The 16,924-nt window shown below is 36.1% G+C and overlaps 1 protein-coding gene across 1 annotated transcript; it reads left to right on the top strand.

Annotated features, from left to right (window-relative positions):
• The first annotated feature begins 831 nt into the window (after positions 1–831).
• On the top strand, positions 832–16,382 carry LOC122095472 (coiled-coil domain-containing protein 71L-like). Its single transcript, XM_042665822.1, has 2 exons — positions 832–861; positions 15,723–16,382. The coding sequence occupies exons 1-2, from the start codon at positions 832–834 to the stop codon at positions 16,380–16,382; spliced, it is 690 nt and encodes a 229-aa protein (XP_042521756.1).
• Positions 16,383–16,924: the final 542 nt, after the last annotated feature.

Raw genomic sequence — 16,924 nt, forward strand, 5'->3', positions numbered from 1 at the left:
CACACACACACACACACACACAAATCTGCTAAAATTCCTAGTGTTTCAGGCAGGATACTATTCAAAGAATAGTAAGCCCTTGAACCTAGTAAGAGCTTATGCACACACACATATATATATATATATACACACACATACTTGCAAAGGAAAAACACTGATTGTCAAACCACTATGGCCTAAAGAGCAATGGATATGAAAATATTTTCTATAGTTTTTCTGTGCATTTATTTATTTATTTATTTGTCGCTTGTGGGGCTTGACTCTAGGCCTGGCCTCTGTCCCTCAGCTCTTCAGCTCAAGGCTAGTGCTCTACCACTTGAGCCAGAGCGCCACTTCCGTTTTTTTCTGCTTATGTGGTGCTGAGGAATCGAACCCTCATGCATGCGAGGCAAGCCCTCTACCACTGAGCTACCTTCCCAGCCCATGTGCATTTATTTTTTATAAAGACGCAATTGCTTTTTTCTGGAGCACATATTCATCTTATTAATTTTCTTTGATGTTTTGCTTTCTCGTTAAACTATACTTAATGGAGGAAGGGTTCAAATATTTGCTTCTGTGACATTTATATCTAAATTTAGCGTTCAATATTGTCCTCAAATATGGTGTTAATTTTTTGCATTTTATTCTGGAAAATGAATCTGATTTCACTCTGGGTGAACTATTTGATTATATTGGTAAAGATATCTGCAGTTTAGATGCCCATTCAGTATCTATTTGTACTTCTCTCGGGCTAAAAGGAGACTCTGCTTTTTTGAGGGGAACTATGCATAAATCTACAGGGCATATTTAGTGACTCTTCATTTGCCTTGCTTTCCCTGCAGGGACAGAAAAATGACCCGCTACTGGATGTTAGAACTAAAGGTAAATTGTACTGTCATGATTTCTGGGCACATTTGATTTCTGGATAAATTGAGGACATGTTTCTGATTTACTTCTTTGTGTTCTTCTGTGCTGGATGAACAGGAAGGCTTACAGAACATGTGGTTACACTGTCATGGGGAGAAAAGATCTAGTGGAAATTCTTAATATTTCCTCATAAGGGGATGCTAGAGCAGGATTGTTTGGTGACTTAGGGCCTAAACTGGTTCTTATTCAGCTGGGTTTCGTAAGGCAGAGATGTGATAAGCAGAGTATATGAGATGAAAGATGCTTTGGTACAATAGGAGGTGAGAGCCTACGTCAGCCTGAAATTAAAAAAAAAAGTTAGTCTCAGTAAGAAGTCATATTAAGGAATGTGAATTTCCCAAAGCAGGTTTTTTGCATTCTATTTAATATAAAAATGGCAATATAGGCTACATCATTGCATTGGTGACCTAAAAAAGAAGTATATTTGTTCTGATATTTTCCTTTTCAGATTCAAAAAGAATGCAAAAACAATACATGGTAAAGGAAAGATAAAAACTTCAGATCCTCTGAGTGTTCTGTCTCTATGCCAAATGATAATTACTGCCTATCTCTGGAATTCATATCATGTCAGAAAAAGAAATCCTAATTTCCTTCAGTCTCCGATCTTAGAAATTTCAATTACTCATGAATGAATATATCCATAATCAATACCACACATATAAGAGGAATATATTACTGTTTTTTGAGGATTTATGTTTTTATTTAAAATACCTACCATTGATAGCCATAATTTCACTGAAAATATATGTTCTTTGAAAATATATGTGAACAGATATTTATAAATCTCAAGTATAGGGTATATCTTCTTCATTACTGATCCTGTCTACAAAGGAATCATAGCATTGTGCATTTAGTGTTCAGTGTGAGAAAAAGAAGACATCATGAATGAATTCATTTTCATTATGCAAAATAAGTTAAAAAGGTTAGTGCTAGCTTTCAGGTAATAGTATTGTTTCACACCCTCATGTTCACTCGTTGAGATTCAATGTTTATTTGATGCTAAAGAAATTTGTGGTGAATTTGTTAGTATGCACAGGGGATATTATAATATTAGTGAGTGCTTCATGGAAGACAGCATATTATTTACTTTCATTTTTCCAGTAAACCAGCAGAGATCTTAAGATATTGCATAATTTTAGCAAATATATATTTGTGGACTTAATGAATAAACATGAATACATAAGAATGAAAGAAAGAGGCAATGAGCTATATTCATTCCCAGCATGAAGAAATTCCATTATTAGTATTTCATTAGTGCCTCTTCATGCCTACAGAGCTTATGTATTATGATGGTGCAGGATCTGATTGCCTCCCACAGGGGCATGTGACATGGTATTTCCAACTCTTGCCTAGAACTAAACCACGTTCAATAAAGGGTCTTGCGTGGGGGACTTATTCCATGCTTGAAAACTTTAACACTATCATCATTTAATTTGGATTTTGTAAGATAATTCTAACAACATATGCCACGGTGTTTAGTGCTTTAGTTTACATGTGGTCTTGATACTATACTTACATAGTTAAATTTCTGTTATCTGCATTCTAGTATCCAAGCAAAGGTGTTCTACATGAAAACCCCAAATTTTGAGAGTTGAGGATTCATTGAGAGACCTTCTACTCATGGAAGTCTTCTGAGCTCATGACTCACAACATAACTCATTGTCCTTAATAACATGCTCTACATGTTTTACACCAAGATAGTCAGCTCCCATTCCATTTAATAGCTAAATCTTGTTTTGCAAAATTTTTTAACATGAATTAATTGTGCAAGGGAGTTCATTATATAGACCCTTATATGTATAATGTGTACCTTGATCACTGTCACTCATCCACTCTGCCCCTAACTAAAGCAATCTCATCAAGCCTCATTACTCAATAAATAGTTTCTATAGCCTGAACTCTAAAACAGAACAGTTGAGGAGGCTGTTTTTCTTCCATCCTACATCTTTTTGGCTCCCTTATCAATTAGAATAGCCATTATCAAGAAATCTAATAACAACATATGTAGGATGAGATGTTGCCAAAAGGGAACACTATTACACTGTGGTTTGTTCAACCACTCTGGAGTTTCCTCAAAAGATTACACATAGATATCCCCTACCACTCAGCAATTTCACATCTGGGTGTTTATCCAAATGATCACAAAAAATGCTATAGTAAAGTTACCAGCACAAGTATGTTTATTGCAGCATGATTCATCATAGCAGATATAGAACCAACTCAGGTTTCCTCAGTAGATGAATGGAATAAGAAAATGTGGTATAAATGAAATGCACAATGAAATTGAAAGCTTCCATCAGAAGGAATGACATTGCTCTATTCATAAGGAAATGTAAAGACTTGGGAAAATGCATATTAAGTGATGTGAGTGAGAACCAAAGAAACATAGACCCCATGTTTTCCCTCATTTGTAATAATTAAAATATGTCTAGCATAGTCCTAGCAGATGAGCAAAATAGTGTAATAGTACATATGACCATATAAGATGATGCTAAGTGAAATAAATTCGAAAGTTTGGAAACAAAAGGTTTTCCTTTGTTGTTCTTGTACTATGTGATTTCTTTTTTCCTTTCCTTTTCCCCCCTTTGGTTTATCCCTTGTTATCATTGTATTTTATTGTGGTGCCCTGGGTATAATACATTTATCTGAATTAGGGATGGGAAGGGGAATGGCAATGTGGAGAGACAAGGGACAAAGTGTGAACCAAGACAACAGCAATACTCATAAGACAATATGTTGGAAATGAAATGTACCACTGGGGAGGGGTTTGGAGAGGGGTAAAGTGGGAGAAAAATGAGGAAGGGTATAGCAAGTTCTACAAGAAAAGTACTCCTACCTTATGTATGCAACTGTAACCCGTCTGATCTTGTCAATAAAATTAAAATGAAGAAACAATCTGGGGTATTGTCTTAATGTCTATTTTCTCTCACTTTTCAAAGACAAAAATAAGAAAGAAACAGAGAAAAGAAATCAAGGTACTGAGAAGGAAATGTCAAAATTTGGCCTCTTTCTTAAAAATTATTTTTTTAGCAAGTAACTCATGATAAGGCTGCCTTTTAAGGAGTGTTTACACTCATTGATCAGGACAACTAAGCAGTTTAATTCTGCAATTGTCATGTTTCTAAATGCTTGTAAAGAAATTTACAGGTGAACTAAGTGAAATAACCAGAGAAATTTGAAAGTTTTTGATAAGTGAAATTTGTAATATCTCTTATTTTTTTCTCTCTACTGTCTACTTAGTTAAGGATTTTTCACTTTAAAATTTTGTTTTTGTTTCTGTTCTATGGCTCAGTTTGGTACTATGGCTCAGGTTGTTTTTTCCCTCTCCCTGTCCAGCTTTTTTCTGGCTGTTCTAGGCATGGAGTCTAGCAAACATTTCTGCTCCAGCTAATTTTGTACTGCAACCCTCTAAATCTTACTATCTTGAGTTTCTAGGATTATAGAAGTGAGTCATCAATGACTGGCTGAAATCTTTTAGTTTGATGTTCTTCAATGTATCTACATTATAGTAGGATATGTATTTAATTCCATTTATTCTTCTTACCATCTACTTTTAATCTGTTATAAACATGTTAGGTTCCAGAGAATTCTAATTAACATCATCTCGAATATCACTTTTTTCAATGACATACTCTGCTTCTTGGACCTCTATTCTATATATGTCTGGCTTCTTTTATAGTTTAAAATCATATTTAACTAAGTTTTGGTATTTCATTTACCTTTTCTTCTGTAAGATTCTTCCTGATTAGATTCCTTAGTGTTACTTAGGTTCCATTTTCAGCTCTGTTTCATCTCATTTAACAGTTTTTCAATTTTATATTTTGATAACTATGTTTGTATAAGAAGCTCTAATTTGATCATTGTTCCTTCCGTTTTCCTTCCTTCCTTCCTTCGTTCCTTCCTTCCTTCATTCGTTCCTTCGTTCCTTTCTTCCTTCCTTCCTTTCTTCCTTCCATCCTTTCTTCATTTAATACTGTCTTTATTTTTAGCACCTTTAATAGTATTTTTTTCTGTCCTAGCATTAAGTCTTGGCCTTATCTCTCATTACCACAACTCACCTTTCTCTCAGCTTTTCTCAGCCAGGATAGTGAGCTTTGAATTACTATAAAAATAGATGCTAGTGAGGATGCATCCAAAAGTGAAACCTACTACATTGTTGGGGAGAATGTAAATTGGTTCAACCAATTTTTGAGATTCCTCAAAAAAATAAATATAGAAGTACCTATGACCCAGAAATTCCACAATGGTACATTTAGAAATCAGGATACTCTACAGTCACTAGCACCAGCATGTTCATTACTGTCATATTCATAATAGCCAAGGTATAGAATCAAGAAAAGTGATCTCCAGTGAACAAATGGTTCTATCTATCTATCTATCTATCTATCTGTCTATCTATCTATCTATCTATCTATCTATCTATCTATCTATCTATCTGTCTGTCTGTCTGTCTGTCTGTCTGTCTGTCTGTCTGTCTGTCTGTCTGTCTGTCTGTGTCTATCTTTTCCTTTGTATACATATATATATACATATATACGAATATATATATATATATGAATTTCACTAATCCATTAAAAATTACGAGATTGTCTTTCTAAGCAATTAGAGTATTTAGGTTCTCCCTTGCACATACCATACTTCAGTAGGTAAATTCGTACAAAGTTGCATAAAACACAAGGTATTTACTGATACATTTATCAACTAAATCTAGCTTCCACATGTAAGAGAAAACATGTACCTTTGTTTTTACTTGGTCTTACCTCACTTAACATGAGGAAGAAGGTACTCAAAAGGGGTGAGGTGAGGTAAAGGGAAAAGAGGCAGGCAAATTAAGAAGAAAAGAGGGGGAGAATGCAGTCAAGAATCCAAGGTATCCTATTCCTGTACCTATTGTATCCTGTGTTGTAAAATCGTTTGGAATGCATGCTTCCTAGTTATGCAATAAACAGGCTCTGTAAGTGTAAAACAAAAAAGGAATCCAAGGTATATCCTATCAAATTAAGAAGAGTAAAGGAATGGTGATTAGGGAAGCGATGAGTGAGAATGATAAAAGGGTGACATTGAAAGAATTACACCAGGAAGTGGGTATTTGAAAGGGACGGAGTGGGCTTAAGGGAAAGGGGGATAAATAAAGAGAAAAGAGGAAGAATGCAGAGAATTCAATGTATATTCTACAGAATGAAGAAGAATGAGAGAAGGGATGGACAGGAAAGGGATGGCTAAGGGTGTTTAAAGGAGTGACATTAATGAAGATGTGCCTTATTTATCAATTGCTTTGCTAAATAGAAACTGATCTGTACAATTACTTAAGTGTATATATCTATATCTATATATGTTTTTCAAGTACTTTTTATAATCAACTTAAAGGAGAAATGTCTATTTTGGCTCATTACAACTGAAGTTCTAGTCCATAACTGATTATTCCTATTGCTTGTGGACTTTAGGATTTCTTACATAACAAGATATAAATGACAGAACATCACTTGAACAGAAATCAAATAAAGGGAAAGACTGCATCTCCAATCTTAATCAAGCGTGTATTTCTATAGTTTAATCATTTCCACAGTACCTATCTGTATCACTTCCCAATAGACACACGTTGGGGTTCAATCCTTACTAAACAGAGCTTTGGAAAAGACTTAAAACTTAATTGTTGCCTAACAATACAGGCTTTCTTCCTGTTTTGCATGATTCTTCAGAATATTTACATCTTTGATTTTCCTTCAATAATATTGAGATGTATGTTTCCTTCAACAATATTGAGATGTATAAGTCGTTATGTCAAAAAACAATCCTTACAAGTTTGGTGGGAAAGGGGGTATTGAGGCCCGGGGTGGGGGGGAGGGGTGAGAGGGGAAGGAATAGGAAGGGGAAACAAAGGAGGAGACAACAATGCTTGATAAGAAATGTAATCATTATCATGCCAATGTAATTGTAACTCCTCTGTATGGTATTTTCACAATAAAATAAAAGTATATCTGATTTACTCTTATCTCCTTTTGTTTGGAATATATTTTTTTTCCAGCAAACTGTTTTATCCCTTTTCTTGCTAGTGTAACATTGAAATCACTTGTTTACTTAATTATACCAATCCATCTTTTCTCCTTTTATTCTATCCATGGCACATTTCAACATAATACATTTTGCTTTCTTAACGTATAAGTAGAATACAGAGACCAAAAATGTGGTGACATGAAGGTGTTCATTGTTAAAATTTTTATATACTTTTTTATTGTAAAAATACTGTACAGAGGGGTTACAGTTACATGAGTAAGGTAATAAGTACATTTCCCATCAAATATTGTTACCTCCTCCTTTGTTTTTCCCCTAGCATTTCCTTGCCTCCCATCTCCACGACTACACCCCTACCCTTCGCCTAAATTGTAAAGTTCATTTTCAACATAGTGTCTTGTGCATCTCATTGTTACATGGGTCAACTTGTATTCCTATGTAAGCATTAAGTGTTTTCCCTTCCCCTCCTCAAATTAGAAAATTGTGTATGCAAGATGCAGGCAAAGGGAATCAAATACAGTGAAGACAGGTTATATCATCGGGGAGGAATATACAAAGAAACAAAAAAAAAATCACATGGTATATTCTAAATATGTTAGAAACAATAACAAGAAAGGAAAAACCACCCGTGTCCCTATCTTGGGGTTCAATTTGCTTAACATCATCTTATCTGGACATATGTTCATAGCTTTTGACATTTTTGCTTGTCCCAGACATAATAAGGGTCTCATATCTAAAATATACTTGGAGCACTTAAAAAATCTTAATGACCATTAAAATGCCACAAACAATTGATCCAAAATTAGTATTAAATGAAATAAGATAAAACTGATTGAATAAATATTCATGTCTTTCATGATTTTGTTCCCAATATTCAAGTTTGAATTTTAGAGCCTCATTTTGCTAATGGCCTCATTTTGCTAAGGGAATTTATAGCTGAGCCATAACTCACATTTCTTTTTATGCCAATCATTTTACGTGATAATTTTTAATTTACAGTTGTGCTTCTGCCTGGATTACAATCTTCCTGTTTTCATCTTCCAGTGATATCTGCCTAACAGGCTTTCCTTTGAGATGGAATCTTGCAACCATTTCTTCCTGGCCTAGACTGGATCCATGACTTTCTCAATCTCTCAGCCTCTTTTATTCTTTAGATGACATACAACCATTTCAGACATTGAGTGAGAAAAATTATCTTTTTATGCCCACCTGGAGTCTTGATCTCAATATTCAAAGTAGGTAGATTTAGAGGCTTGTGACATCTGTGGTCTTGCTCAATATTCTGTCTTGTTTTCATTCCTTTAAATGTAATTTAATCTGTAGACTGATATTTTTATTATATAAAATCCTTGATGCTCGAACACCACTGATATTAAAGTATTTTTGGAATGTTACAACTGTATTGTCTAATTTTGGCCATGCTACTTTTGCAGTTTCAATTTAAAAACATTTGTTTTAATGAGTCTGAGAGACTTTCTAACCTCAGATTACATACATTTGCTTTCTGCTTAATGCATTCCAATGCAAGTGTCTTGCAAAGCTTTGAGCAAAAGGGCCTTGGAACAGTGCTCAGGCCCTGCATTTAAGTCCCACAACTGATGCCCCCTTCAAAAAATACTGCTGATTTTTAAATTGTAATTACTTTTCACAAATCTTTAAATATTCTCATAAATCAATATATTTCTAGCAAGTCAATATACAACTGCTGCCTAGGAGTAATATTTCCACTACTGATTTTCAAGCTATGAAATCATATGAAGTGTAATATTTAATTTTTCTATGATTACTATGAATAAAGTAGAATATTTGTAATATGCAAAAGAAAGCAACACTGAGGGCTATAGAAGATCAGATCAAAGGACATTATGCTCACACATGTAGGAGAGAGAATAAATAATTTGTTATATGCTGTTTGGGAGATGGGAAGAAGGGAAGAATGGTTGCCAGAGTGATTTTTTCAAAGTGTACATATGCCCTTTGAAACATCACAACTGAAATAATACAGCAAAACTCCAAAATAGTACAAACAAATGATAATTAAAAATTTTTAAAGAGTAACCAAAAATAAACTACTGTGAAATATCACAAATAAAAAACAATTGTATCCATTTTCTAAAATACTATTTCCTCAGGTCATATCCCAGAATTTATTCAACATTATTTAATCAACATTATATATATATGATGTTTTTGAAGTTTTCCTGCTCAGAGTAGATTTAAATCAAGTTTGATCTGTGAGAACCTTGAGGACTGTAGTTATAGGAAAGTGTGAAGAAAAATTGAGAAATGGCATCCTTGATTGAAATACACAGAATAAAAAGGTTTACAAAGGCAAATCTAAGAATGCCAAAAAAAATCATAGCAATCTGGCATCATGTAGTATTAGAAACCTGAGAGCATCACTATAATAGTCATCTGTAATAGCTCATGTTCTCATATCCACCTTAAACAGTAAAAAAATTTGTTATAATTTACTGAAAGGGAAAGGAATAGGTCTTTAAAAAATCTTCAAACCAGTATTTACCAGGAATGCTAAAATGATTTAATCATCGAAATGCATCTGCCTTGTTCTGTAATTACTGTTAATCTCGACTTCTACCTCCTTATCTTGTTTCCACCTACCTCAGCATTCAACAACTATATGAATGATTGGCAAAATCAGAGCCTTAATTATGCCTTTTTAGGACTTTGGGAATGGTTTACTGTGCTCCCTTAATGTTGCTAAATATAAAGTGTACCATTTCTGTTTGTGCCAATAATCACCAATCACCTTAAGCTTACATATGCAGCAATATATGTACATATTGTGTACTTGTATGTTTGCTTATATATAATAAAGTTAATAAGAAAACAAGAGTCAGTGATTGAAATGGCAGATAAAGTGTCAAACTCTCTTAACAGTGGTAAAAGAATATGATTGACAACAATACTTGACCTCTTATGTATGTACAGTAGAAAATTACTTCCTCAAAGGTTATGTTTGTATGATCATATAAGATGATAAGCAAAATGAATCCTAGATATGGACACAAGATATTTTTCTTTGTTGTTGTTGTTGCTATATGCACTATGTAATTTTTTTCTTTTGTATATTCTTCCTCCTCTGGTATATCCCTGTTTTCACTGTGTTTGATTTTGGTAACTTGCATCTTGTATATACATTTATCTAATTTGGGGAGGGTAAGGGGAATAAAAAATGACCCATTGCAACAATGGTATTTAGAAGACACTATGTTCGAAATGAACTTTACAATTTTGGGCAGGAGGAGGAATGGGAGAGGTAGAGGAAGGAAGGGATAATAGGAGAAGAACAAAAGAAGGGGTAACAATGCTCAAGAAGAAATTATTCATGTTACTGTAACCCCTCTGTACAGCATCTTTACAATAAAATAAAATTTTTAAAAAGAAAGTTACTGCCCTTCGTTTGATTTCACCTCAGAAAAGCAAACTTACAATTTGCAAACTGATTGTTCTAGATACTTAAACCGATATTTAACTGGCCAAATGATTAATATTCTAGGTGTTAGAAATCATATTTACAATTAATATATTTATTTCCCAGTTTCCTGTATATCTTTTCTTGTGAAATCCATTAGATTGGGAACATCTTGGGAGTTTCTTCATAAGATTTACAAGTGTTTGTCAAATCTCTTTCCCAAAGCTGTGAGAAATTCAACAACATAATAATATTCCAGAAATATTTTCTTTTCTCTTGGAAAGTTATGTTCTCATTTCCTACTGGAAACTGAACATGATAAGTTTATGTATCTTGAAAAGACATCTTAAAGCAATTTATTTAAAGCATTATTTAAACTAATTTCTTTTACTACATATTCATTGTTAAGTACCAACAAAGGAATATTGACTTATTTTGTAATAGACTTTATTAATTTGATATTTCTAGGAAATTTCAAATTTTCTAGCAATTCAAACAGAAAATTCCAAAATATATAAAACTTATTTTATATGCTACTGACAATCTACACAATATAGATGTGGATGTGTGTGCATGTCTACTTACGGTTATATATATATAAAGTTATTTGTGTGTATGTATGGCATGTATATATACAAGCAAATACATATAAACACATTCACTTATTTATTTAATATTTTCCTCATGAACATATGCAAATCATAGTTCTTTGGATAATAAATATGGGTAAAATTTTTCAGTGTATAGAAGTGAGCATTAGAATGCAATCTACATATCTGAGTTTTATTTCCCTTAACTTGTTGGAACATTGGACAAGTCCCTAAGGCCCTCTAGAGATCTGTTCTTTCATCTGTAAAACAAATTTTTCTCTGTGTAGACTACAGTCCATTTCATTCTCACCATTTTATGAATCCTATGGGAGGATCAAGGAAATTTTTCTCATTTAGCACTTGAAAAATAAAATACAGAGAGATAAAATGACTTTCTTTATGTCACAAAGCTAGTTTGTTTTAAGCTGGAAATAAAATCAAGTTTCTGGATCCCAACTTTAGTCCACTGTTCTTCTGCAGTAGATAATGTCATAGAACTAATTATTAAGTCTCGGAAGAACAATGTATTGTATCAGAAAAAGCAAAATATGGTCTGGAAAGTCTGGAAAGAATGTAATTTTCATACTTGAATATGTAACTATTTTAAGGATATATTTTTTATTTTTTTTTAATTTTTATTTTTATTTTTGTGAACATAATGTACAGAGGGGTTACAATTACATGGGCAAGATAATGAGTACATTTCTTATCAAGCATTGCAGCCTCCTCCTTTGTTTACCCTTCACATCCCTTCCCAGGCTCCCCTCCAACCCCCCCACCCAATCCTCCCCCCCCCACACCAAAGTTGTAAAGTTCGTTTTCGATATGACAACTTGTACTTCTCAGTGTTGTAACAGGTCCACCTGTATCCTTAAACGACTTGTTTTTCCCCATATCCTCCACAAATTATACCCACATCAAATATAGTGAAAGCAGGGGTCATACTGTGGGGGAGGGACATATAAAGCTACAAAGAAATAATCTTATAAATGCATTAGAAACAAATGCATGAAAGAAAAAAACATTAAAATACATATCTAAGGGTTCATTTTCCTAACATCACATTCTCTGACTTTTTCCGCTTGACTCATACATATACTAGATATTACAAATAAGGGAAACCATGAGACCTATGTTTCTTTGGGCTTGGCTTACTTCACTTAATATAATTTTTTCCACGCCTTTCCATTTCCTAACAAATGGGGCAATGTCATTCTTTCTGATGGAGGCATAGAATTCCATTGTGTATATATACCACATTTTCTTGATCCATTCATCTACTGAGGGGCATCTGGGTTGGTTCCATATCTTAGCTATGGTAAATAATGCAGCGATAAACATAGTTGTGCTGGTAGCTTTGGTATGACCTTGTTTGTGATCATTTGGGTACATGTCCAAAAGTGCGATTGCTGGGTATATTTTTAATGTTAAATCATATAACAAATTATGCATTATCACAAATTGTATGGGAAAATAATACTCGTGAGTTAGAACAAATAATAAAAAAGCTTCCAGATGGAAGCATCTGAATTGCTTATATTTCTCTTAAAATCACTCCAATTTCATATTCTGGAAGTCTGCACAGCCTTTCATTTTTACCACAATTATTAGTTTATTCTTATGGTTAGCCACAGAACAGTTCTCCTCATTTTCCCATTCCTGTCAGGTCAATGAAATTTCAAATGCCATCATTTTTTAGGCAAGAGAATAGGAAAATTCACAAGAAATTATTTAAACCAAGAATGAGGACTCCACTTTTTATTAGTAAGTTAGAAGATATGATAAGTTCCAAATTTAGTAAGTTAAAAAGTTAGCAAAATAGGGGTTGGGAAGGTAGCTCAGTGGTAGAGCGCTTGCCTTGCATGCCTGAGGCCCTGGGTTTGATTCTTCAGCACCACATAAGCAAAAAGAAAAAAGCCAGAAGTGGCACTGTGGCTCAAGTGATAGAACACTAGCCTTGAGCTGAAGTGCTGAGGGACAGCTCCCAGGCCCAGAGTTCAGGCCCCACGATGGAACCCCCCCCAAAAAAAGTTAGCAAAATAGGTTATTTTAACCTATTTCACAGATTTTTTAAAAATACGAGAAAAACTTACTATTTTATTCCTCAATTCAGATAGTTTTAGGTAAAATTTTTCTTAATTCACAGATAAATCTCCTTTTAATATCATTTCAATAAAGATTTTCATCAAATTACTTTTTTTCTGACTGAATCAATATGTACTGACCTCTATGAAAGTTTTTCAGTTGTTTGCTCACAGTAGAGGAAAATAGGAAACTCAGCATCCATTAATTTAAAGTTAAATGAAGGTCTTTGTGAATAATGTTCCTTTTTTAAAAATTTTTTTCATTGTCAATGTTATAGTTATAGAGAGGTTATAGTTACATAAGGAAGGAATTAAGTACATTTTTGTCAAATTTGTACCCCTTCCCTCATTTTCTCCTATTTTCCTTTTCCCTCATCTCCTACCCCAAAGTTGTATAGATAATTTCCAGCATATTTTCTTGATTATATGGATGTTGATTTGTCTCAACATTCTGTTGTTCCCCTTCCCTTCCCTAATTCAAATAAACAATACCAGGGTACCAAAATCAAATATGGCGACAACAGAGGATATACTGAATAGAAAGACTTGGAAAAAAAATCATATGAAATGAAGGAGCCAGACCCAAAGAAACTTAGGTCCCTACACTATGTTGGAAATGAACTTTACACCTTCGGCTGGGGTAGGGGGGTGGGCAGGAGGGAGTAGTAGGGGAAGGGGGCAGGAAGGGATGGTAAGGGAATAGCAAAGGAGGAGGCAGCACTTGCTTGACAGGAAATGTACTCATTACCTTACTCATGTAATTGTAACCCCTCTGTACAGCATTTTTACAATAAAAACATATAAAAATAAAATATAAAAATATATAAAAGAAACATAGGTCCAATGGTTTCACTTATTTTCAATAATTAGTATATAACTGGTAAAATCTTAGCAGATGAGCAGAATAGCTCAATAGCTATGTACATATACCATAGGATGATGCTAAGTGAAATAGACTCCAAAACATGGACAAAAGAGGTTTTTTGTTACTATTTAATATTCCTTCTTTCTATAGAAGAATGACTTGAACGTGATAAAATACATGAATATCTTTCACTATGCTAAATCAAGGCATATTTTTTATTTAAATTATATTCATCAAAACTTTGCTGAAAAATAAAATCTGGTGAAAGGACCTTATTTTTCAGTGAACTATTGCTAGCTAAAATGAGCCCATGAAGGAAGATAATTTCCCTTTCAGATAAAGTTTTAATGTAACAGATACTGTACTACATTCCTCAGGTATATTGTTTATTTTGAAAAGAGCTTATAAAATTAGCATTTTTGTATTGTCTCTATTTTAGAACAAGTTAATCAAGGCTCAAGCAATTCTGTTTGCTAGAGTTTTAAGATATACATGTTGTAGATGATATCTCAAACTAATTTACCTACATATATATAAAATTTACTCAATCCATTGCAACATTAATTTACAAGAGAGTAATAATTGTAAACATTAGTTAAAAGATATTTATTCATCCAGGAGCTGTTAGCTCACACTTGTAATCCGAGCTACTCAAGAGGATAAGATCTGATGATCATGGTGCAAAGTGATACTCTTATCTCCATTTATCCACCAGAAAATTGGACGTGGTGCTGTGGCTGAAGAGGTAGAGCATTGTGCTTGAGCTGAAAAGTTCAAGAATAGCACTCAGGCCCAGAGTCCAAGACCCACGATTGAAAAAAATAAAAAGATGTTGATTCATTTAACAGCATGTAGGGTTTGGTCATTCATATTTGAATATTAGCAGTGGGAAAAATACTTCTTAGACTAAAGCCCCTAACTCTCTGGCTTATCGATCAGGAAACCACTTCATACCAAATGAGTCTATATCAAAACAAAATTTGATTGCAGATTACAATATATTTTCTTCAATGCTTTTAAAGCACACTTTGAATTTGCATTCCAGTGAACAAAGTCATCCTTGGAGTTCCAGACATAAAGGTAATGAATTATAGAGACAGTCAGTTTTATGTATGGCTTTATTGTATGATAGTTTACAAAGTACTTCCTTGAAAATGTTCATGGTCCAAATTAACTCTATTCATTTTAGCAGGATGTAAGAATTATGCCTTGTTTAAAATGATGTGTATTGAAATATAATCCAATAAATGGAAATAAGTTTATTTTTAGTGTACTATGTTCAGTTATTTCATTTGTTTTTTTTCTTTTCCTTTATTTGCCTTGCTGTTTCTCATCACATTTTTCTACAATTGTGTACAATATTTTCCCAGATTTTATTGTAAAATTATGGCTTCCTTCCTCCTTTCCTTTCACACTTTCTGCCTTCATTTTTCTCTTCCTTTCTTCCTCCTTCCCTATCCTTCCCCATTTTCTGTATCTTTTTACTTTACTTGCCTTACCCCTATCTTGAAGTCAACACCATTCCTTGTAAAAGCCCTCATTGTTTCATTAAAAAGTTTAGTAACTCTTTTTCCTCAAGGTAATAGACAAAAAGGCTACACTAGAGTTGTGGCTTCAGTGGGATAACACAAGCCATGAAGAACAAAAGTGGATTGAACACACAAAGGCACTAAATGAGCATTGAAATAATCAAATCAAGACAAGTACTGGTGGACCTCATTTTTAAACCTATCTCCTCAGGAGGCTGAAATCTGAGAATCACGATTCAAAGCCAGCCCAGGCAGGAAGTCCCTATGACACCTATCTCCAATTAACCACTCAAAAACCAGAAGTGGGCCTGGGACTTCGGCGGCGGCGGCGGCCCCTGGGCGGGTGGCGTCGCGCCGCCCGAGGCGCGGGAGGAGAAGGTGGTGTACTCACGCTCGCAACTGTCGCTGGCCGACAGCACCAAGGCGCTGGGCGACGCCTTCAAGCTGTTCATGCCCAGCAGCACGGAGTTCATGAGCTCTGAGGCGGAGGTCTGGAGCTTCCTGTGCAGCCTCAAGCACCAGTTCTCCCCGCACATCCTGTGCAGCAAGGAAGTCTATGGCTACTCCTCCTGCTGGGCCCTGGTGCCCGACCCCGCCGAGCCCCCCGCCGCCCGCAGCCGCCCGCGCCGGCCCGGCCCGCGCGCCTCGGCCAGGAGGAGGCGCCATGGAGTCTCCGCGGCCCCCGCGGCCCAGAGGAAGCCGCGGCCGCCGCCGGCTCCCGGAGAGCCGGGCCCCGCCCGGCCCGGGGAGCCCAGACCCTGCAGCTTCGGGGGTCGCAGCCTGCAGGAGATCTGGAGGGCCGCCACCCCGATGCTGACCACCTTCCCCACCATCCGCGTCGGCGACGACGTGTGGGGCGAGCGCAGCCTGGCGGCTGCGCGGTGCCGAGCGAGCCAAGTCCTGCGCGTGGACCTGGAACCCGTGGTGAGGCTGCGCTGCTTCCGGGTGCCGCGGGCGTGAGGGGCCGCGGGTGACCCGCGCCGCCCTGGCCCCGCAGGGACGGCCAAACGTCAGTCGAGTGTTTACAGATCGGCCCGCACCCGGTCCTCAGCGCACTTTAACCAGAACCAGCTCCCCGATGGCCTCGTCCCGCCCTTCGCCCCGGGACGCGGGGGTAGGGGGGCTGCGGGACAGGTGTGTGTCCTCGGCCGCCTCCCGGCGTTCCGTCTGCGGGAGGAGGAGCCGGCCGGACCGCGGGGGGAGGGCCCTGGGCTTCCTGACCCCAGATTGAGACGTATCCAGGACTACAGGGGGCAGACTCGATCTCCCCCTTTTGGACTCTACCTCACTGGTCTGGAAGTCCTCCGAAGAAAATCGTTTGTTTTTTTTTTTTTTCCCTTCTTCTTCCAAAAGCATTTGTGGTCGTGTGCTTGTGTTTAAAAAAGAAAAAAGAAAAAAGGCACAATTTTGACTTTGCTCATTCTCCTCCCTTGACCACTGCCACCCTTCCTGCTGGATGGAAGATTGGATATGTTTTGTGCTGGTGGACTAGTTTGTGCTCA

The sequence above is a fragment of the Dipodomys spectabilis genome, unplaced genomic scaffold (genome assembly GCF_019054845.1).
Source record: "Dipodomys spectabilis isolate Male_0828 unplaced genomic scaffold, ASM1905484v1 ptg000352l, whole genome shotgun sequence".
Taxonomy (NCBI): Eukaryota; Metazoa; Chordata; class Mammalia; order Rodentia; family Heteromyidae; genus Dipodomys; species Dipodomys spectabilis.